We start from the raw sequence: 24,718 nt of genomic DNA, 5'->3' as shown, positions 1-24,718 counted from the left end.
TTTTTTTCTTGACTGGTGAGGTACACATTTTTATTTTTTACAGCAGAGAATTCACATCACATTTGTGCTTTCACAGCAATTACAAATAACAACAGCAAAAACAAATACTGCAAATCAGAATATGTTCCTCTCAACGAAAGGTTTAACAAATATAGGACTCAAAAACACATTTCCTGAATAAATTAAGCAACCGTACAGCACAATAAAGCACATTTTATGGCAATTTCTATAATTACTGTGAAAATAAGGTCTTCAGTAATCTCTAAAAAGAATATTACAAATCAAAACCATCCCAAGTAGCATGAAACAGCACATTATATAATGGTTCATAAGTGGAAGCTGCAAAAGATAAACATTGATTCATTCATTCATTCATTTTCTCCAATTTTCTCCATTTTCGGCCAATTTAGTTAACACAATTCAACTATAGTGCATGTCTTTAGACTGTGGGGAAACCGGAGCACTCGGAGAAAACCCACACAAACACGGGGAAAACTCCACACAGAAATGCCAACTGACCCAGCCAGAACTCGAACCAGTGACCTTCTTGCTGTGAGGTGACAGCGCTAACCTCTGAGCCACCATGTCGCCAAAAGACAAACATAGAAGAAATAATTTTACATAGTGATTCAAAGCACTTGAATAGAAAAGTGTTTTCTGATTCATTTCTACATAACTTAATTTTATCTTCATAAATAAGCAAGCCTCATATAGTATTTGAAGCCACTGAGACATGCAATAAATCTTTGACTGAAAGCCGCTACAATCAGTTTGTTTAATGCTTTTCTCGGTGTTCATATTTATAGGTGGTACTGTACTGTATATGACCTTACATTGCAGGGAAGTATAGTTATTGTATTATGAAACCTGTGATTACAGCAGTTAGGTACTCACTTTTCCACAAAGCAGGACAAAAAAAAATCTGATTCTCTTGACAAAACAAGGCAACTTTTCCATAAATCATGCACAAAATTATATCCACAGTGTAAGACTTTCACAGTTGATATAATAGGTTATAGTACAGTTTTAATTGCTCTTGAGTAAACACCATCCCGAGGCGAAATTGCTTTGTCAATACAACGGCACTGTCAAGACATGTTTTTTCTTCCAAACTTGACGTCCATCTAAAAAGACCAGCCTGACAAATGTCCAGTGCATTAGCTCTGTTACACAACCTAGTGAGTCAGAATTAAATGTCACATAAAATATGTAATTTAGGACACATTGAAATGCTAGCATATAAATAACACTCTGCTGAGTACATACTGTATACGGCGTGCAATTGTTTTTCAATAGCATTTGATGTTAACATGTTGCTAAGCTAACAGCACTATACAAATCATGTTGTTCATCATGTTAAATGACATGAAATTTCACCAACTTGGTACACCAAGATGGGTAGCAATTCTGTTTGTGGCATAAATAGCACTACGCATAGTAGAATAAAACTCACAACTGATTTCTAAGGTATTTGAAGTTAGCATTTTTCTAAGCTAACCGCAGTTACAACACCTAGCAGCTGAACATAGTCATCATGAAAAGTAACATGAGAAGATAAGTAAACCATACATGTAAATGGTAGACAATCCTCACAGGAGAATTCATTTTCCAAACAATTACAATAGAATCAGCATTTAGCATGATGCGCTAACAGTACAGTTATAAAACCTAGTGATTTAACAACAATCTTAAAGTGACTGATGTAGAAGAGCATCATAGGACAAAACTCATGTCACATGTGTCACATATAACCCTACACAGAGGAGAATGCAGTTTAAGTAGAGTTTGAGTTAGCATGCTAAGTTAACAGTATTGTTAAAAAACCTTGTGATTTAATAAACCAAACAAAATAAGTGAGGTTTTTGTGGTTACCACATAGGATGGAGAACCTAACTGTTGCTAAGCTAACATCACTTTTAGAATACCTTGTGATGCCTTCCTAAAAGTAATGTTAAAAATTTGGGTAACATAACGATAGCAAAACAGTGGACACCCTGGACAGCAAAACAGAGGTAACAGTTAGCATGTAGGCAAGTTAACAGCAATCTTACAAAACATTGTATTTTATTACACCCCAATCATCAAGTGCTTATTTGAGAGACAGACAGAATTCTGTGAAATTAGCAAGTTGCTAAGCTAACAGTACATTTACTCTTGTGATTTTAAATGAAAAAAATTACCAGTTTGGGGGCACCAACAGTAGATCCCTGCTGAAAAAAACAGCTTAAAACAGCCTAGGCCTAGTTTAAGCTGGACATAAGCTAAGACCAGGCTGGAAATGGCTGCAACCAAACCAGCCTGGAAATGGCCAAAACTCCTCTAAAACCATGCTGGTCGACTAGCTAAAACCAGCAAAGCTAAGGCTGGTTTATGATGTTTTTATTCAGCAGGGATAGAGAAATACTGCGTTTAACATATCACTTTACTTTGAATAACACAGTGGACAACTAATTTCGGTAGTTAGCATGTTGCTAAGATAACAGCACAATAATCTATATGTGTAAATACACACAGATATTTGTTATAATCATCATTAATTTGTCATTACATTTAAATATGTACATCACATATTTTTAGCAAAATAACTTATAAAATGCATAAATAAAAAAAACAAGCTTTACTCCTATCCACCATCTGAGATAATATTTTCCACTTCCTGCACTTTATTATAGGTTAGTCTATGTGGAGGCTGTCATAAACAACTCACTTTGCTCTTAAAGAGAGAAACTGTGATGCAAATTCATCAACATGGTTAATTATTAATAGCACACATCATTATTTTGGATTATTCTTATATCAGCAATGTTCATAGGTCAATCAAATCCATCGTCAGTTTTGATCCCAATATTTGTATCTTAAGGAAGGAGATGCCAAGAAGCAAGCAGGTAGCGGAAGAGGGCCATGCTGAGATCTTTTAGAGTCTGGACTACACATACCACTCTTCTTTAGAGATCACTGAGCCGTCCATCTGAGGAATCATGTCTACTGAGACCTCCACCTCAGATCCGTACTCATAAATGTAAGTCTGCTCATTAAATGCGCATCTCTCATGCTCCTCAATCAGTCCCGTTCGATAGGCCTTCATCCTGCTGTCATGGCATGTGTGAAACTCCTGAACGCTCCCTCCTAAGATACTGGAGCTCCTGTAGAGTTCCAGCTTTTTCTCTTCATCCGAGTCATCGGAGAAGGTCAGGCTGTGAGGTAATGAAGGGTGTGACGGCACATTGCCAGCCTTGCTGTAACCATTTCCAAGGATTTGCTTCTTGGTACTGTAATCTCCTTTAAACATGCATCTCCGGCGATACAAAAACACTACGAGGAGCGTAACGGCAGCCAACAGCACTGTGCCACAAACAACAGCTCCACCAATGACGACACCGGCTTGCTGCTGATCCTGAAACACCTCGTGCGGGTAGCTAGGAAATTCTGGGTAAGAAAAGAGATGGTACTAAAGAGAGTGTCGGAGAGAGAGGTGGTGACCTCTGTTAAATACAACAAAGGGAGTTTGTTAAAGACCTTGTGTGCAGTTTTCTGTTCAGTGTTGACGAATTTCCTGTTGAAACAGGAAGTGAGGTCTTAGATGATATTAAAAGGTTTGACCTTTACATTAAAGAGCCCATTTTCTAATACACTTTCATTAAAAGCTTTGAGGATGGTGCTTTATGATCTTCTTTTTAGAAAATGTTATGCTCTTTGAGGCTGCGTTTATTTGACCAATTACACAGTAAAAGGATAATACTGTTTAAAGTGAGTGTTTTCTATTTTAATATACTTTAAAATGTAATTTATACCACACATTTAAAGCTGAAATTTCAGTATGATTGATTACTGATCCTTCGGAAATCATTCTGATAGACTATTTGGTGCTCAAGAATATTTTTCATTATCATTAGTGTTGAATGTGATTATGTTACTTGAAGGTGCAGTAGGTGATCTGCCTAAATGCTATCCGCTAGCATAATATCTTTGAAACACAGTCCCTCCCCTGCCGTCCAAAGCCACGCCTCCTGAAATCACTAACACGAACCTTAAAGATGACAGTAGACAATCCACTAGATCATGTCATTAGCCAGTTAGAAAACTTTATAGTACTTTATAGTTCTACAATTCCGAACAAAAAAAAAAATAAATCTGTATTATCTCTATGGCATTTCTTGCTACACATCTGAAAACGTGCTAATGTCTCACTCTCTCACAAGCTTTGTCCTAAAGCAACTACTGTATGCTTAGTGCTTGGCTGATGACATGCCGGAATTACACTTATTACTATGCCATACTTGCATGCTATTTCAGATCGAATATTCAAAGCAGCATGGTAAACAATATAGGGAGCGCGTCACAGGTTGTCATTGTTCAAAAATGAACCAATGTGATGTGAATATAAACCTAACCTCAGCTCAGTAAAGCAAGTTAGGCGGAATAGAGCTGTTTACTTATGTTTTGTTGTTAAACTAAATAAAAATTGACATTATCAATGATGTAAAAGGTCCCTTATGAAATTCAAAATAATGAATCTTTCGCCGGAAGACTTCAGTGGCTGAACAACATTCTGAGCATATCACCCAATCGTAAACAACACAATCTCCATCAGCTTTGCGTGACTAAAATAGTTTTAAAACATAACATTACCTGTCTAAGAGAAATACTTAAGCCATGGTGTCATCCTTCCTCAAGCATGCAAAAAGTAACTCCAATACTGATTCAGAATTTACATTTTTTGAAAAAAAAAACAAAACAAAAAAAAGTTGATTCAGCATTTGTTTTTACCGCTGTCACTCTCTCGTGTGCAGGTGAACGTGGCACACGTGCACACGCAAATGGTGGATCTGCGTGGACGGCTGCGCAGATGTACAAATCTACATTTGTTGACAGTTTGGGCTACTTATTAGCATTTTGGGAATTGTCGGCTCGACATATTTTAATTGGATGAACATTTTTTTAGTTGTATGCCCTACTCAGAATATAAAAATACATTTAGATCATTTACTTCAATCATCACTAATGGAATGTGAAGAGACTTTCAACCAGCACAACAAAAATGTTTCTGAAGACAATCACCTACTGCACCTTTAACATTTTTGTCAGAACCATAATACATGTTTTCAGGGGTATCAAATAGTAACGCATTTATATATTTGGTATAATACACAGACTAAAAAGCCATAAAAGCTCAATTTTGACTACACAAGGTCTTTAAAAGGGGAAAAAAGGGATTAGGGATTGGGAAGACTTTTCTTCTTCTTTCTTTGTACAATCCACATAGAATTTAATCCCAGGTGCCGTCACTACACCAAAGAGACCGAACCATGCAGCAGGCCAGAAGAAACACACATACAGTACGCTACATGAACACACAAGTAAATGTAAACATGCAGTTTCTATAGACCACACCTTATGCAAACAGCATGCAAAGGGAAAATATAATTCAAGAGATCCTCAAAGAGCAAGGTTCATTCAAGAGCCACATGCAGAGTCAACTTGCAGCCACATGCAAAGCGTTAATCGAAACCAAACACCCCCGAGCCAAAGAAATGAATCCAGTTTCAGGCAGCGAGCGTCCCCATTGTTTATTGGCAAAACAATGGCATGATAATGCTTATTAAGAGATGTTTCAGAGGCAGTTGAAAGCAAAGATACACATGCATCTTCACATGGACAGAAGCAGTTTAGCCACATGCATTTTGTGTAATTAACGTACCTGTCACAATGACCTCAACGGATGCAGAGCCTGAGCCAATGCTGTTGGTGGCGTCACAGACGTATGTGCCTGCCATGTCATAAGTTACTGGACCTTTGAAGATCAGCAAATCGTCTCGAAGTTCTGCTGAACTCGGCAATGTTCCATTCAAGCTGGGGGGAAGAAATGAACATCAGGTTCTGTTTGAGGTTTCACTGATGCTGAGTACAACTAAGAGAAGCCCAAATGGATTCAATATATTAAAAGGAATGTTCTGGAATTATTATGATAAACTACATTTTGTGTCAGAGAATTGCCAGAGAAATCTTTTTGACTTGACCCTAAATAATAATCTTTACAGTAATAAGTTTAATCAATGGGCAAGGTTAAATGTTAAAAATACCCAATATAAGAAGAATAATTAATATAAAAAATAAACAAGAATATTTAAGAAAAATATAAACTTTGCATTTCACAGATTAGCGGATTGGGTGCCCCAGTATGGACTAAGAAATAAACACACAACTGGATTAGCAATTGAAAAGCAACAAATGTGTATTATCATATATTACTTTGATTACATACAAAGGTTATTTTAATATTGTCATAATATGTTTCTCATAATATATAATCTCATATTCTCATAATATATTTGAGTCCTTAAACGTTATTTACTTATTTATTTACACTTCTGGACTTAACACTTTCTGAAATGTGTCATGTTTAATTGTTTTTCAAATCCAATGTAAAAAGCTCTGTTTACCATAGACCTGTAAGTAAATATGGATATTTATGTGATAAAAATGTAAAGAAAAAAGAAAAGCGTGTTGCATATAACATTGTTTTCAATGAGAACAAGGTCTATTTTGATATCTTCATCATTTAGTACAGCGTTCAAATGACTATTTATGTAGACTAAACATAATGTATTATGTAGACATACTATCTCCACTGATACAAAGAGATTGTTGGATTGGCATCAGCCAAGCAGGTCAGCTGAACATTTTCTCTGTTCAAATACCAGTTTCCATCAAAGCCCTCGATGATCACCTCTGGTTCATCTGTAAACAATGAGTAAAATAGAGCATACATTTATCCAGTAAATATAATATTTCTGTTTTTTTAAAAACTCCAAATATAATCACTGTAATGGAAAAATATAATGTATTTTTTTTTACTTTCTAAAATGTCATGGAAATGTTTACATATAATGTGTAAACGGCATACGCTTATCTAATGCTTATTTTAAGCTCTTTGCTGAAAACTTTATCTCCTACTGGAGCAAGTTGAACAAGATTTAAAGCATTGGGCCTCTCTTTCATTATCAATTGCAGGTCGAATAAACTCATTCATTAATTTTCTTTTCGGCTTAGTCCCATTATTAATCCGGGGTTGCCACACTGTGTCACCTTGAATAAACTTTATCAAAATAATTATACTACGTATAAGTTCTTCTATTATTCCAATGTATCCCAGTGTTTATCCCTAATTCCTTTTTTCGTGGGCTGGACAGTGCTCTCACTTTATTTATATGGAATGGTAAACCTGCTAGAATGCATAAAAGTCTTTTACAGCATTCTAAGTCTATGGGTGGAATGTCTTTACCTAGTTTTCAAATCTTATTACTGGGCTTCAAAAATTTGTCCTATACTTCACTGGCTTTACGAAGATACTGAGGCTGATGTTTTATCATGGATAGCCATAGAGTCTACCTCATGCTTGCCCTCTTCCCTAGCAGTTTATGCGTCTCTTTCCATCGCTTATGACAAATTTACAAAAAATTTGCTGGTAAGATCCACACTTAAAATTTGGAAACAAATTAGACATCATTTCGGTTGGTAAACCATATCTCCAAAATCTCCCATTCATTCTAATCCAGTTTTCAGTCCAGATTAGTTTTTTTTTTTGTTTGTTTAGTTTTGTTAAGCCACATTATTATTTACCCTTTTTTATTTGTTGGTATGTTTTTTTTTTGTTTTGGTTTTTCCTCACTGTATGCACTTAAGTTGATACTATCTATACTTTTTGAAATCTAATTGTTTTGTTTTGTCTTTTTTTACTGTAATTTGCCTTAAAAGTCATAAATCACATTATTAAAAAACTAATAATGTGTACAAAACCTTTAATTAAAATTTGTTTTATATGATGTTAAAACAAAAAAAGTATAAAAACACCATTAAAGGCATAGTTCACCCAAAATTTCAATATCTGCCAGAATTTACTCACTCTTCACTTGTTCAAAACCTATTTGAGTTCTTCTATTGAACACAAAATAAGCAAATTTTGAAGATTGCTGGATAATGGATAATTCCATTATATTTTTAAAAATATCTTCTTTTGTTGTTTAAAACCACATGAGGGGGAGTAAATATTCATTTTTGGATGAACTATCCCTTTAATTTGAATTTTGAAAACTTTTTTTGGAAACTTGTCTGTCAGGTTTGATCAATTTAATAAGAAAAATGCTATTTAATATGAAATATGACATTTTCCACCCAATTCTGATAGGCTGTTATAATATCTGCCATTGCAAACAGTTTGGCATTTCTGATTTTACTTTAAATGAATGATAATTAAAGGGATAGTTCACTCAAATGAAAATTTGCTCACCATTTACGCTTCCTCAGTTGGTTCCAAACATTTATGAGTTTCTTTCTTCCCTTGAACACAACAGAAGATATTTTGAAGAAAGATGAAAACCTTTAACCATTCACATCCATAGTAATAAATAACAAGTACTATGGAAGTCAGTGGTCACAGGTTTCCAACATTCTTCAAAATATCTTCTTTGTGTTCAACAGAAAAAGAAAAAAGTCAAACAGGTTTGGAACAAGTGAAGGGTCAGTAAATGATGACAGAATTTTCAATTTTGGGTGAACTATCCCTTTATTGCAACAATTTTGAAAGAAATGCAAGACATTTACTTTTAACAGGCATCCTAACAACCTGGGTCGACCTTTTATCCATCATTATAATTTTAATTGCTTATTACTATTTATCAGAGTAGTGTCAGTATATTGTTCAATGCGAGACATTGGCCAGAATTTTTATTCAAGGAGTGCACCTTAAAGGGTTAATAATCATTTCTTTCTTTCTTGCTAACCTCAAACATTTGAGCAGTAGTGTATAGCGAGGTTTCTTACACTGAATGTTGAGTGTGACGCTGTCAGTGTACTGTTCCTCATTATACGTGGAAATGCAGGTGAGCAGCTGTTGGTGTATTTCTCGACTAGGAACCACCAAGTAATCACTGCGCACTGTGACAGTCCCGTCAGGGTTGCTGATCTCCTGGGTGTTGGATTCTCCATCTAAATCAGTTTCCCATGTGATCACACTGGCTGGCTTCCCGTTGGCAGAAACACATGTGGCAACAGTCATCTTCAGATCTTTAGATCCCGCCACTATAGAGGGTGTGGACAGACTCATCTGGATCATCGGACGAGCTGCAGGACAAATAAACCCAAAATCTGTGGATTACTGCAATATTCTGTGTCATTGTATATTTTTACCTTGTGTTGCAATGCACTACACTGTGAAAACATCCTGGGTTTCACACAATTAATGCGTGTTGAGACATAAAACATTTGTTGTCCCCAAAAAAACCTAAGAATTTTGTTGTGGAATGAAATGGTTTACTAACTAGAGAAAAAAAAACATATTTTAAGTTCAAGTGACGTCATTACTGTAAAATATTCTACAAAATTCACCACATCAAAACCTTGGCTCAAAAGGCCCGTTTCACACTGCAGTGACTAACGATAAGCGCTGAATTTGTAAGTGGTTTTGCACCGCTCAGGTACTGAGAGTAATCTGATGATTGTGAGTTTGCAATTAATCACTAAAGCTTTATCACCAGAGGTTTAACCGGTTTTATGCAACTAAGATATCTCTTAAACTCTCCCTATTTTTAATCTTGCAAGGACCTTGAACTTGCTCACAGATCACACAAAAAAAATGTATGATTTTATTGCATATTATCCATACTAGTGAAATGGTAACAACATGCTAAGTCATTTTAGCTGTCTGTTTGTCCATCCGTCAATTTCAAACTTCTAGCTAGTTATATTTTAAAGCTAGGCTTTTTTATAACTTTATATACTAGTTAGTGTGTTTGTCTTGTTTTCCAGCATAAGATACAAAAGTTTTTAATTGCATTAAAATAATTGCAAAACATTTACCAAAATGACGTAAGCTCTTATGTCCAAAAAAGTTCCAGTTTATTCTCAGATAAAAAAGAAATCTGCCAAGGAGGCAAGAAAAATAAGTGTAATTTAAAGAAATATTTTTTTTCAGTTGTTTTACGCAAAAACATTCAACTACACTCACCGGCCACTTTACTAGGTACACCTTGCTAGTTCCGGGTTGGACCCTCTTTTGCCTTAATCCTTTGTGGCATAGATTCAACAAAGTACTGGAAATATTCATTTTGGTCCATATTGACATAATAGCATCACACAGTTGCTGCAGATTTGTCAGCTCCACATCCATGATGTGGTCTCTTGTTCCACCACATCCCAAAGGTGCTTTATTGGATTGAGTTCTGGTGACCGTGGAGGCCATTTGAGTACAGTAAACTCACTGACTACGTTTACATGGACATCAGTAATCTAAATATTTGCTTTAATCTAATTAAGAGAATAATAAGACTAAGGTGTTTACATGAGTTGCTTTTTGAGTGTTCCTTTCATGATCCCGTTTTACATGTTATAGCACATAATTCGATGAACGTCATTGCGCCACTGCGCTACCTGCATTTCCTCCTGAGTTTCATGCAATTTTGGGTGTTTCATTTTTTACTTGTCGACTTTAAACTGCAGTTTGGCACAATTTCACTTTCATTCACGAACATTTCATGCACGCCCTCTGTGACAATCGAGATATTGGATGCAACTATGAACTGCTGGAGGAGTTGTTTTAATGGAGGTTCATCCCGCATGCTAAATGGAATGCATGATGCAGGTGTCTGTGGTCTGCACTGACTGGGTAGGTGCAAAGAGTGTCAAACAGCCGCGTGTGTGTGTGTGTGTGTGTGTGTGTGTATATGTGGACTATCCTGTCGCAAAAACGCGGCGAAAAGTCCTACATGACAGTAATAATTAGATTAAGGTGTTTACATGCCTGTATTTCACTTTAATAATGCGACTAAAATCCGCAAACTCCACATGTCCTTATTCAATTTCTCTTTAGTTTGATTATAACCTTAATCTGATTAAATTAATAAAAAAATAAATAAATCGCTGTTTACATGGTAGACTCAATCAGAGTATTTTCTTAATCATATTAAAATCGAATTATTGGTGTCCATGTAAACGTAGTCATTGTCATTTTCAAGAAACCAGTCTGAGATGATTTGCGCTTCATGACATGACATAACAATGTTATCCTGCTGGAAGTAGCCATCAGAAGATGAGTACACTGTGGTCCTAAAGGTATGGACACGGTCAACAACACTCAGGTAGGCTGTGGTGCTGACACGATGCTCAATTGGTACTAATGGGTCCAAAGTGTGCCAAGAAAATATCCCCCACACCATTACATCACCACCTGCCGGTACCGTTGATGCAAGGCAGGGTGGATCCATGCTTTCATGTTGTTGATGCCAAATTCTGACCCTACCATCCGAATGTCGCAGCAGAAATCGAGACTCATCAGACCAGGCAATGTTTTTCCAATCGTCTATTGTTCAATTTTGGTGAGCCTGTATTGTAGCCTTAGTTTCTTGTTCTCCTCTCCCCGTGGTCTTCTGCTGCTGTAGCCCATCCATTTGAACTGCAGCAGATCGTCTTGACCATGTCTACATGCCTATATGCATTGAGTTGCTGTCATGTGACTGGCGTATTAGAAATTTGTGTTAATGAGCAATTGAACAGGTGTACCTAATATAGTGTCCGGTGAGTGTATTTGTGAATGAATCTCTTTTCATTGTATGACACATTGACAGTACAGTGCAGATTTACTCAAGCATTATCCTAAATGTTGAATATGCAGTATCAAATCAGTCTACGGCCCTTCATAGACAATCTAGTAAAACAGAAGTTTTTCTTTTTTTACGTGTGAAAATTAAAAAACAATTACTGCATTACATTTATAGACTTAAGAATGTTTCTGTTTTTTTACTGTTGAAGTTAAAAATAATAGGCAAAAATCTATTTTATGCATTGCAGATGATACTAAGAGCATACTGGCACTACATACCAAAAACAGTGAGATTGACCATGTTCTCTCTGTTGCCTGCTGGGAAGGTTGTGTACTCGCAGATGTAGGTGGACTCGTCCGTCAGTTTCAGTCTGTTGAAGACTATGGTGGTGTCCTCTAGGGAAGGTGTGCGCTGGCGGACGGCTGGGTTCTTGAAGCGCACGCGCTCTCTAAAGGGGTTCAGCACAGAGACCCCAAGGGCTGGATTGGCGATGGCCACGTTCTGCTTGGTGCCATTGACCAGCTTCTGCCACGTGACCTGGGAGATTTTTACAGGTGGGTTGCTGTTGACAAACTGACACGGCAACTCCACCTGTGAACCCACAAATCCTGCCTTACTGCTCTCCATCTGGACCATTTGGCCATCGGCACCTTTGAAGGGAAAGATTAACAACAATACTCAACAAGTGGATGAACAAGAACTAACAACACGATAAACAAACCTACAGTCAATTTAATTACGCAAAACCTGAAGGAATGATTTCAAACTTCTGGAAAGCTGATAGCAATTTGCATTTGATGATATACAGTATCCAGTATGTGAAAGACAATTAGAAAAAAAAATGCCTGCAAGTCACAGGATGAAAAGTGTGTGAGTGTGTGTGTATACACTACTGTTCAAAATATTCATTTTTTTTTAATTAAATAAAGAAATATTAATTCAAGGATTGGCACGGTGTCTCAGAGGTTAACACTGTTGCCTCACAGCAAGAAGGTCACCTGTTCGAGTCTCGGTTGGACCAGTTGGCATTTCTGTCTGGAGTCTGCATGTTTTTCGAGTCTTTGTGTGGGATTCCTCCGGGTGCTCCGGTCTCCCCCACAGTACAATAACTATATGTGAATTGGATGTGCTACAGGTGAATTAGTTGAACTAAAATTGGCCATAGTGTATGAGTGTGAATGTGAACCTGAAAGGGTATCTGCTGCGTAAAAACATATACTGGTAAACTTGGCGGTTCATTCCGCTGTGGCAACCCCTGATAACTAAGCTGGAATGTAAATAAATTTTTTGTTTAGCAAGAATATATTCATATGATCAATAGCAACAGTAAATACAATAATAATGTAACCAATGAATTTTCTTTCAAATAAAAGACTATTTGAACTTTCCATTCACTAAAGAATTCAGATATATAACGTCTGTGTGTGTGTGTGTGTGTGTGTGCGTGTGTGTGCGTGTGTATGAAAATCAAAATTTCTTTTTACGATTTAAAATTACATTTATTAAGAATAAAGACTGAACATATTGAGATCATTTTAAATTTTAATGGCAATAACATGTCACACTTTTACTGTTTTATTGAAGTTTGATATAACTTACGTGATCGGAAATCTGGACATTTTCAGATGCAATCAGAATCAGAGGTTACCTCCCAATCAGGACTCAAATAAATATAAATTATATATATATATATATATATATATATATATATATATATATATATATATATATATATATATATATATATATATATATATATATATATAATTTTTAACACATCTGTAGTTATCCAGCGATACGGAGTTAGACCTCTTTCTTGACTTCACACAAAAACAGTAACGCGTGCGGCATGACGTCACTTTGTTGCAGAAACACTATTGGTTACATGCCGGCAAAGTAGAACACAGAAGCAGCTTGAAGTGGAAAGCACAAGTATGTCTGCAGTCTGAAGGTATTATAAAGTTGATGATGACAACATTGCCATAGCAAACTGTGAGTTATGTAAACTTGGGATTGTCTGCCGGGTATTTTAAGTTGAGGTGCTATTTGATTTTATATTCGATTTTTTTTTAATTTACTGTTGCACTAAAGTCCAAAAGTCAAGAATTGATGTTATTTATTACTTGATTGTTCAAGCTACCTCACAGGAGTGCTCTGTTTGTTAACAGAGTTGACAAAACAGTTGTCAATGTTAAAATAAGGCGAATTAAATAAAAATAGGTCACATTCTGGATCTGTTTCTCTTTATGTATTAATTATCTGATTGGGTTTCGATATTGGTAGATATCAAAATCAAATGACTGGGACTCGAGGGCAAAAACACCTGATCGGGACATCCGTAAATTAAATGCATTCGTGGTGTGTATTAAGGACATCTTTGAAAAAAGATATTCAATGCTAATACAACCTTTGTATTTTGGATACATTTCACAAGTTTAACCAGTCACCAACACTTCAAAACATTGCAAAGGTACAATGAAAAAATAATAGGGTTTTTATACACTAATAGGGTAAATTGCCCACTCAAGCAAAAATACAAAGATCCATAGAGTAAATATGTATCCTGTGCATTCATAAATGGGGTGGTTAGCTCATTAACTTCCCTAATGGCTGCATTCAGCTTACTGAGTAAAAAGGTTTCTCTTTCCATTACAACAGCATTTGAAAGAAGGAGATAATGAAAAGATGAAAAGCCTGTTCACTGCATGGCCTGTGGAGTGTAAATACTGTAAGGTGCAGCAGCTCCTGCTGACTGAGAATGGGCTTAAATCGAACTGTCTAAAAATAGGAGGGTTTAAGAACCACGTCTACAATAACATACAGAAAGGTGATTCTCCTGCTCCGACTAAAGGGTGTCTGTAAACAGAGTCTCTGTTTACCTGCGGGACGGTTGCGCGATAGTCCAATCAAAAGCCTCCAAACAGCCAGAGGAGTCCTATGGTGTTAAACCACTTAAAAACAGGAGACAATCCCTCTCCAAAATAAGGCTGCACTTTAGTGCGCTAAAGTCCCTTATGTAACCATAAACGCTGCACTTTTTTCCCTTTTTGGAGAAATTTCTATAGCTGTTTTTGGGGTTCAGTGAGGTCACATGAAGTATTTGTATAATTTAAGTGATGAAAAAAAGAGGCTGTGGAATTCAAAACACATGATACTTTTATTTATATCCTTTAGTGACTGAAACATGCTAAAAGTTTTATTGTACTAAAAGGTTTGCTTTAACGACAATGTGGTTCCCTTAACTGAGAAGACTGAACAATAAATAAATAAATAAATAAACAAACAAAATAATGTCAAATGCTTTTCCATTACTCCAATAACTCTATTACTTCTATGACTTGTAAAGCTAATTCAGTTCAAATAAAGAAAAAATGTAAGTACATTTGAAAAAAAAAATAATAATCATATATATTTATATTAAAATGAAACATCAAATAACTAAATCATATGTGCTATTTTAGCATAACTGGATAGCATTGTAGTTATTATATTCGCAGTTGTTTTTATTAAGGTTTTAGTCATTTTGTTCTGTTTTAATAATAATGATGATAACAACAACAACAACAATAATAATACAAAAATACACTAAAATGCGAATGATAATAAAAAATAATATTTAAAAAAAATTTGAAGGAACAAATTGTTTAAATGTAAACAATTAAAAAAATATTATTATTTATTTATATGTTATTTTATTATTGGAATATTTTGTAGATTTTATTATATTATTACTTTGTGTATTTTCATTAGTTTTGTTTAATTATGTTTATATACTTTCAAAAGTTATAAAACTTAACTATGATGTTACATTGTTATGTAGTCACCTATAATATGTATAGCAGTTAGCATGTAGCCACTTCATAGGAATCAATTCCACATATTTACAGTGCTCAGAATAATTAAGTACACCCCATTTTGAAAATGAATATTTGTATCCATTTCTCAGTGAATATAGGTAATATATTTTGGTGCATTTAAACAAAACAGATTTATAAAACAGATATATTTATTCAAATAATATTTTAGTCACTAAAGATATTTAGAAATTGAAAGATAATACATGATTTTTCATCTTTTTTAAATTTGTATTTAATATTTTTCTATAACATATAAATTTGGGTGTACTAGTTTTGGCGTTATCGTAAATTATTTTGTTAGATAAGCTCCAGATTTGGCTTCAGTACTGACTAATCTAATCTATATGCACAAATATAATACTGTGTAGCTTCCTATTAAAATATTAATTTAAAACATAGATTCGTGAGGGTGTACTTATATATGCTAAACACTGTATATACTTCTTATGGACCCCCTCAAAAAAAGATGGTTCATCTCAAGGGGCTATCCCAATTATTAAAAATCTAATTCATTTAACCTGCAATGATCACGGTGCACTGAAAAACACCAAGAGCAAAACAGATGCATGAGTCTAAAAAAAACTGCCCAACAAAGTCAAATGGGCCACTAATGAAATGATTTAGCAAAATCCGATATCGCTTTCAATAAAAAGTGCATGTAGAGCATCAAGGATACAAATTTAATAATTCTAAATGCAGTCCTTAAGTCTTGGATGACTATAGATAGGATAAGCTTTTAAAAAACAGAAAAAAACAACAACAAAAAAACACCAACAACAAAATAAATGCATTTCAGTGGCAGGCAGAAAGTCTGTTGTGGATTAGAGCAGAGCGAGCGGGAGCAGACCAGCTTTCCCAGGCTTTAAGGGCTGTTCATGAGAGCCTGCACAAACACAGCAAAGCCTCATTGAATGAGGGGCCGCCGGACCACAGGCTACAGGAGGTTAGAGGCAGCGGCAGATTACAGCACTCACGATATTGAATTTCGACCTTACGAAAACACCAGTTCAATGACCAGAGCATGATGCTGCATTATGGACACCTCCATAAAGAGACATATCAGCCGAAGCCATCAACATCCACGCAACCTCTGTCATCAAAGGATAAACATGGACTCTGGGAATCATTTCATTATTTGGGATCTCCATTAGTCACGTTACGGCCACATTTAGTGAATACATTGGGACAGGAGTGCCTGTGCAGGTCATGATTGACGCTATGTTTTATCAGCCAAAAATTAAAATTCAGGCATTATTCATTTAGTCAGGAGTGTGTGGCTTTCTTTGTTTTTGGACCACAAAAGATGAAATGTTCAGCTCGCTTTCATTCATAATGGTAGCAAAAAGCAAGCAACATTAAGCTTTTATTAAAAAAAAAAAGTAAAGGTTTCACAGAATCGTACCATGCAACATGTATAGTGTATTCCAAGAGTACTGTGGACATGTTGCAGGATGGGTGGAAAACAAATAAGTTTAATGTATTATTTAATGAAATTCTGACCTTGACTGTTAGACTCTATTAGCTCACAGTTCACGCTGACTCACCCAGAAAAAAAGCACACAAATGCACATAAATAAAAGGTAAATACAAGATGAAACGCAATGCCTAGAAATCCTCCAAAAGTCTCTACATTTTCTTCACCAAGGTCAATATTTCCAGACAAGAACTCCTGATTCAGGAGATAGTTTACCCAAAAATGGAACTCATTTACTCTCCCTCATGTGTGTTTAACCCTTTATTAGTTTCTTTCTTCTGTTGAACACAAAACACAAAAGAAGATATTTTGAAGAATGTTGGTTGCTGGCACCCATCAACTTCCATATGAGAAAAAAAAATGGAAGTCAATAGGTACCAGCTAGAAGCATTTTTCAAAATATCTTATGTTAAATATTGTTCAAGATATGTTATGATATTAAATACAATGTCTTTTGTGTTTAACCAGCCTGATCTCTCGAGAAAACGCAAGTATTTTATGTTTTGTCAGTTTAATGGCTAATTTGTATGAATTTGAGTTCAGTCATACAAAACTGTACGATTTTAAAAAGGAGGCGTGGCACCACACCCCGCCCCTAAACCAGACCATCATTTGAGTGATGAGCAAATCATACTAAATTGTACGAAATAGATCGTACGAATTCATACGAATTAGCCACTAAATGAAAAAGGAACGAATTGCCGTAAGATTGCGTTGTTTTAACAGAAAAAAGAAACTCCAGTAGCTTTTGAACAACTGAACAGTGGACCATTTTCATTTTTGGGTGAACTATTCATTTAAAATCAGAATGACAGTTGACAAATGAACATGAATGCAATAACTTATTGTTGGGATGTACACAAAGTAAATCAGATTTGTATTTTATTTAATGATTTTTCACAGTTTTTGTGCTTTTCCTGAAGAAGTCAGAGTGAAGTTGCATGCTAATAATCTCATAAACACAATCGTGGTCAAGATCATTAGTTTTTTTTGTAAAACTATACATAGTACACCCCATTTTGAAAATTAATATTTGTATCCATTTCTCAGTGAATATAGGCAATGTATTTTGGTGCATTTAAACAAAACATATTTATCAAACATATTTAGAAATTAAAAGATAATACAATTAAATTCAAGCAAAATATTGCAAAAAAAAATTACGACCTACAAAATTTCAACTAAATTTTTAAAAATGTTTTAAATTTGTACTTAATATTTTTCTATAACATGTTAATTTGGCTTTACTAGTTTTTAGACCGTTATCATAAGTTATTTTGTAAGCGAAGCTCCAGATTTGGCTTTAGTACTGACTAATCTATTGTATATGCACAAATAAAATATTGTATAGCTTCCTATTAAAAATATAAAAGAGAGATTTGGGAGGGGTGTACTTATATATGCTGAGCACTGTACATTCTATTTATGTTATACATTTTTACCATATTTTTAATACTTATATTGCATGCGTTGCATCCTTTTAAATAGATTAATGCTATTCTGTATAAAGTCTATTAATTGGACCAGTATGAGCAGAACATTGTTTTTCACATTTCTCCTTTTGTAGTGTGAAATATGAAATGAGAACAGCGCTATTTCAGTGATCGGAACTAGGGTTGCATGATATTGGAAAAATGTAACATTGTAATACTATTTTATTCTGTAATATATATTGCAATATGAATACAATTTCACTAGATTAGTTGCAAAAATTGATTGGGAGGATTCTGCAGGGGAGTGCATGCATAAAATATAAGAAGCAATCTATAAGCTACAAAAGATACAAAAGCGTTTTATTGTTTTCAAAGGAGTTTAACTGTTTTCAGCTATAGAGTAATTGAATAATCAAACGTTAAATAATACTGTATAGTCTTCATTATATAAGCGTAGATACAATTTTATAATTTTTTTTTGAGGTTTTCACCTTTATTGATAGGACAGTGGAGATTTACAGACAGGAAAGTGTGGGGAGCAGAGATAGGGGAAGGATCGGCAAAGGACCTCGAGCCGGGAATCGAACTCGGGTCGCCGCGAGCACCTGGGTGCTATGTGTCGACACACTAACCACTAGGCTATTGGCGCCGACGCAATTAAACAAAATTAACAGTTTTTTTAATTTGCCAAAGTTACAAACGATACCATTTCTTAAGCCTGCATGCTTTAAAAATCCTCACACAGTCACAGGTCTCAAAAAAAAAAAAAAAAAACACTTGCAAAATGATAAATTAAAATCCAGACTTAACATTGTAAATACTTGTGATAAAGATCTTTTTGTCCAACCAAATTGTTACATAAATGTTTGAGTTCTTCAAAGAGTCATAAAAACCATTAAATAAATTTTAATTGTAAACTCTGTGTGAAACAGAAGTTGCTAAGAATTTTATTTTAGTCAGTTGATGTTCTTCCAAATGGAAATGAATATTGATTAGGGGGCGGGGCTTTTCACACATTTCTTTGTAGCAAACTAACAGTAAGAGGCGTGGTTAAGAATATCTGTTGACGCAACAGATGAACCGTCAATTTAAACGCTGTCTGTTGATTTGAACAATTTTTTTTTTCAGTGGATTAAGTTGCACGGATTAATTGTAAAAGAATAACAAAGTGCGCTAACAAAATGAACATTGTAAATATTGATTTCACACAGACTTTAAGAGTTAAAAATGCTAAAAACCCCACATTTCTCTCAAGGACGTACACCTGCCACAGAAACTGCAACAGGATTTGTCATCAGGACCTGATGAGCTGACAGGCTGGGGTGGACGGTGCTTCATACGTCAGCTGTCATGACACCGAGCACAAAGGCTAATGAGAAATGAAAGCCCTCCGTCAACAAAGGGGACCAAGAACACTAAACTGCGGTTCAGCTGTCTGCTCTACTCCCTACATTCATGAGTCAATCCGAGAAGACACAGACATTTCCACACAGCATGCACTGTCAGCTCGGAAACTTGTTCAGACATTTGTTGCATAATAAAAAAGCAAACAGAGTTTCACAGCTGGGTCTCGTTTAACATTAAAAGTTTAGGTCATCCAAAATTCTGTCATACTACAATTCTGTCATCACATCTTACTGAGCTTTGTCTAATTATAAAATCTGATTACGTCTCATATTACGGACTTTTTTTAAAGTCCTAAAAAGGGCAGACTTTGTAAGATATAAAGTCAGAAATTTGAGATATATGCTCAATAAATTTCAACAAAAAGACTAAATTGAGAGATGTGAACTCAGAACTTTGAGAAAAGATTTGTTTATTGCTGAATTTAAAATGGGTGAAAACTAAAATGATCTGCTATGTACTAAAGAAATTAGATTAAATAGTAAATGTGTGCAATTTAGTATACATTAAACTATATTAAGCATACCTGCGACCAAATATGGTGGATCTAGAGCCGTAAATGTCATGTACATCAGGCCTTATTTCCTTCTACTCTGTGTGGACTGATGAGCTCTGGTCTCTGAGCTGATTAAAAGCTTTGACAAATGAGAGACACAGTGTCTCCAGCACCTAGCTATTCAAAAGACTGATGAACAGTCACAATCATTTCAAGAGCAGAATGTACAATGTTTACTCAATCTTCTGCAAAACGTCTGCGCAATGTGTAATCACTACAAGTTCACATACATCACAGACGAGTGTATATCAATGAATAAAGGATCTACAGTAAACACAATAATAATACAGAGAGAACTGTTTGTAATGCAGTGTCAACATCAGAAACACTTCCACACTTTATCACTCAATAAATTATCCAAATATTATTCTGTGACACTTTACAAAAGACTTTCAAGTATTAGTACTTCAGAGAATTTTTATTTTTGGGAAACTTTTACTTCAATGCATACCAAAACACAATATCATCTCCTGATGAAGGTTCAGTCCCAGCTAGCAAAATTCATGTCGCTCAAATCCGGCCCACACCAGATACTTACATCCGGCCCACATACTGCATGGAATGATAGCTCTTGGGCAGTCCACTCCTGTTTGCCAAATCTGGACCACAATTAAGCCATAGCAATATCACATATCAGCCAGAATTCAACCAAATGAACCAGATCTGACCCTATTCTGGGCCCAGATCTGGCCTACACCTTACACTTGCTGGGTGTGCCAAAGTACAAAAATCCCAGCATGCATTGCAGTATGAATACATTCTATAGCTTATTGATGCAACAGTTTTCATTATTTGCTTTTGATTCTGCTGTTCATGTTGACGTTGTTGATTTCGTCACTTTTAGTATCTTTTTTGTGATGTTTGCGAGTTTTCCATTTTGTTAATTGTCACCGTTGTTGAGGTTCATACGCTGATTATTGATGTTTCTGTGGGCAGAAGTTGAACCATAGAATTTTTTTCAGCTTATATTTTTTCTTATAATTATGTGGCATGTGCAAGCACGTTATTATGTTACTTCTAATAATGGATTAAACATTGATTAACATCAGTGAATTATATTATTTCATCACAGGTTGTGCCTCACTTCATTTTATTATTTTTTTTTTTTACTTGGCTCGTTTGTTGTATTGAATAAACTTTTTAAAGCAAAGTTCTTAAGTTACAGCAGCCCAAAAGAAAATTTATATTAAGAGGTTCAGGGCTATGAGCCCAACTAAAGCAAACACTTTTCTCCATGATGGTGACTTTAGTCTATGTGGTCCACATATGTTTTAAGATAACTGGGCCACATTTGCCATATCTTCTCTGGGCCGCTTTAGGCTCACAGCCACATTAGCCAGAGGTAACTGTGTCAAATATTTGCCAAAGGTGGCCCACATTTGTTTTAGGATACTGGGCCACATTTGCCATATCTTCTCTAGGCCACTATAGGCTCAAATCCACATTAGCCATAGCTTTCTGTGCCGAATATTCGCCAAAAGAGGATCACATATGTTTTAGGTTAACTGGTCCACATTTTCCATATCTTCTCTGGCCCACTATAGGCTAACTGCTGCATTAGCCAGACCTTCCTGTGCCGAATATTTGCCAAATGTGGCCCACATATGTTTTAAAATAACTGGGCCACGTTTGCCATATTTTCTCTGGGCCACTTTAGGCTCACAGCCGCAATAGTCAGAGCTTACTGTGCTAACTTACTGCGTTTACAAAGCAATGTAATAATTTCAAAAATCATAAATCGTAACATATACATACATATATATATATATATATATATATATATATATATATATATATATATATATATATATATATATATATATATATATATATACATATACATATACATATATATATATATATATATATATATATATATATATATATACATACATATATATATATATATATACATATACATATACATATATATATATATATATACATATACATATACATATATATATATATATATACATATATATATATATATATATATATATATATATATATATATATATATATATATATATATATATATATATATATATATATATATGAGATGTATGATGGGGGGGGGGGTGTTGTTGGTGCAGTGGATGGCGGCAGGTTTCGCGGACGACAGTGAAGAGGGTTGGAGAGTCATGGAAGAGAGCGAAAGGGAACAGCGGACGAGGGAGAAGGGCGGTTTAGGAGGGGGATTGACAAAATGAGGTGCCGGATCAGATTTCAGAGGTGCCAGATCCGGATCTGGTGTGTTCCGGCACAAATTAAGCACTGGTTACCACTGTTGCCTCACAGCAAGAACATCACTGGTTCTAGTCGACCAAGCCAGTCGATGTTTCTGTGCGAAGTTTACACGTTCTTCCCGTGCTCACGTGGGTTTCCCCCAGGTTCCCCGGTTTTCTCCCACCGTCCAAAAACATCATAAGTTAATTGACTAATCCAAATCGGCACCATAGACATGCCCCTAGTCCGTAGTTACCTCTTAAGAGCAATCACTGTCTGTTTATTAGCTACTACAGCAGGGGAGTTCTCGAGATCTACCTGAGTTTCAAATTCCCTTCTCGCCTTACAAACAGGAGAGAGCCCTGGGCTTGAGGATCTTATGAGCTCAGGGCTCTCTCCCGGAACAGCATGGCAAACAAGCTTTATAATCAATCATCAGCCAAGTGTGAAATCTTGAAAATTCACTTTAATGTGTGATGTGGCTAAAAAGTGGTTACAAATGAATATTTCCTCAATTCAAATGAGCAGCAGCTTGAACTGAAAACAATACGTCATGACTCAAGCGGATAATGACTCACTGTTTTAAAGATTCATTCAAAGTGAATCTTAAGCTATTAACTCACTGATTCAAGTGATCCAGTCAGAGCAACTCTGTAAAAAATTCCATAAAATTTACAGTACAAAATTGGCAGTGTTAAAAACACAATGAAAATATACAATAGAAACCAAATATTTTTTTTTAATTTATAGTAAACTACAGTATTTCATTAATTTATACAGTGTTAATACACCAATGATGAAGTACTAACATCTACACATTGTATCTTTGCAATATAGTTACACAGAAAAAACACATCGAAAGCAGGTGGTGATGAGACAATCAAATAATGAGCTAATGCTCATCCCAAACAGCTTTTCCACAAGCAGAAAAACACTCAGTGTGCTCATTGTCATTCACACAACAGCTAAACACCATCACGGAAACACACGACACTAAATAAACATTGTTTATCAACATTAGGTGTCACATAAATCTCTAATGCACAAAGCTGAAGAGAGAAAAACTGAAAAAGGTATAGAAATGTCAAGAAAGAAAAGAATAAAAGTGTCCTGCAGGGAATTCATTCATTCATTCATTTTCGGCTTAGTCCCTTTATTAATCCGGGGTCGCCACAGCGGAATGAACCGCCAACTTATCCAGTTTTACGCAGCGGATGCCCTTCCAGCTGCAACCCATCTCTAGGAAACATCCATACACACTCATTCACATTCATACACTATGGACAATTTAGCCTACCCAATTCACCTGTACCGCATGTGGGCTTGGACTGTGGGGAAAACCGGAGCACCCGGGAGGAAACCCACGCAAATGCAGGGAGAACATGCAAACTCCAGCACAGAAATGCCGAGACGATAGCACTACCTACTGCGCCACTGTGTTGCCCCGCAAGTAATTCAGTGAAAGTAAATTTATGATTATTAACAGTTTATATTTAGGAAAATTACTCTTAAACTACTGACAGATTTTTAATGTCGCAGTTTTACAGTTTTTTTTTTGTTTTTTTAGTTAAAATTATGCCCATTTTTTACAGTCCAACCTTGATTAAGGATGAATTTGTGTAAATCCCGCCTTTAAAAAACATCTAAATCAAAAATGCAGGTCATGTACAAATAAATGCTTTTGCCCTGTCCTCCTGCACATCCTTAACTGTGAAAAGTCCCTGATCTGCTTAACTGGGTTAGTAGTGAGCATATCTCAGGTCCTCTTCATCTTTAACGCTGAACCTTGTCAATTTCCATAGAAATGTTTAAGAAGATTTATGATTTTAATACATGCTTCAATATTTCTGGACTTATCGCAGGTCTTTAACAGAGTAAAATGAATTCTGTTCTTTCTTTTTTTTTTCCTTTATTAGAATCGCGGTCATGATCTCATAGGTCTGAAACTAAAGGAGCGCAGAACATATTGAAAGCAACTACTGAAAACCAAGCAGAGATAAAGGATGAGATGTCATAGGTTGAGGGGATTTTCACATTCCGCATCGCCCTAACGAAAATGTTAAGCCAAATCTGCGAACTGCTCAAGAAGACTAAAATATCTAGCTCGTGCTGCCTTAATTCCTGTGAATGTGCCAAATAGCAATTACTTTTAACAGCACTGTCAAAAACAC

The 24,718-nt window shown here is 35.4% G+C and overlaps 1 protein-coding gene across 2 annotated transcripts in view; it reads right to left on the bottom strand.

Annotated features, from left to right (window-relative positions):
• The window catches only part of nectin1a (nectin cell adhesion molecule 1a), a 50,298-nt gene continuing 25,580 nt past the window's right edge, over positions 1 to 24,718 (bottom strand). For both annotated transcript variants that reach the window (XM_056446813.1, XM_056446812.1), the window contains 5 exons: positions 11,873 to 12,244; positions 8,821 to 9,120; positions 6,621 to 6,738; positions 5,699 to 5,850; positions 1 to 3,426 (listed from right to left, as the gene is read on the bottom strand). In XM_056446813.1, coding sequence (XP_056302788.1) covers positions 2,927 to 3,426; positions 5,699 to 5,850; positions 6,621 to 6,738; positions 8,821 to 9,120; positions 11,873 to 12,244 — 1,442 coding nt within the window. In that variant the 3' untranslated portion in view covers positions 1 to 2,926. The remainder of the gene's footprint in view (positions 3,427 to 5,698; positions 5,851 to 6,620; positions 6,739 to 8,820; positions 9,121 to 11,872; positions 12,245 to 24,718) is intronic.

Source organism: Danio aesculapii, chromosome 21, assembly GCF_903798145.1.
Source record: "Danio aesculapii chromosome 21, fDanAes4.1, whole genome shotgun sequence".
Classification (NCBI taxonomy): Eukaryota; Metazoa; Chordata; class Actinopteri; order Cypriniformes; family Danionidae; genus Danio; species Danio aesculapii.
This window is presented reverse-complemented; position numbering and strand designations above follow the sequence as displayed.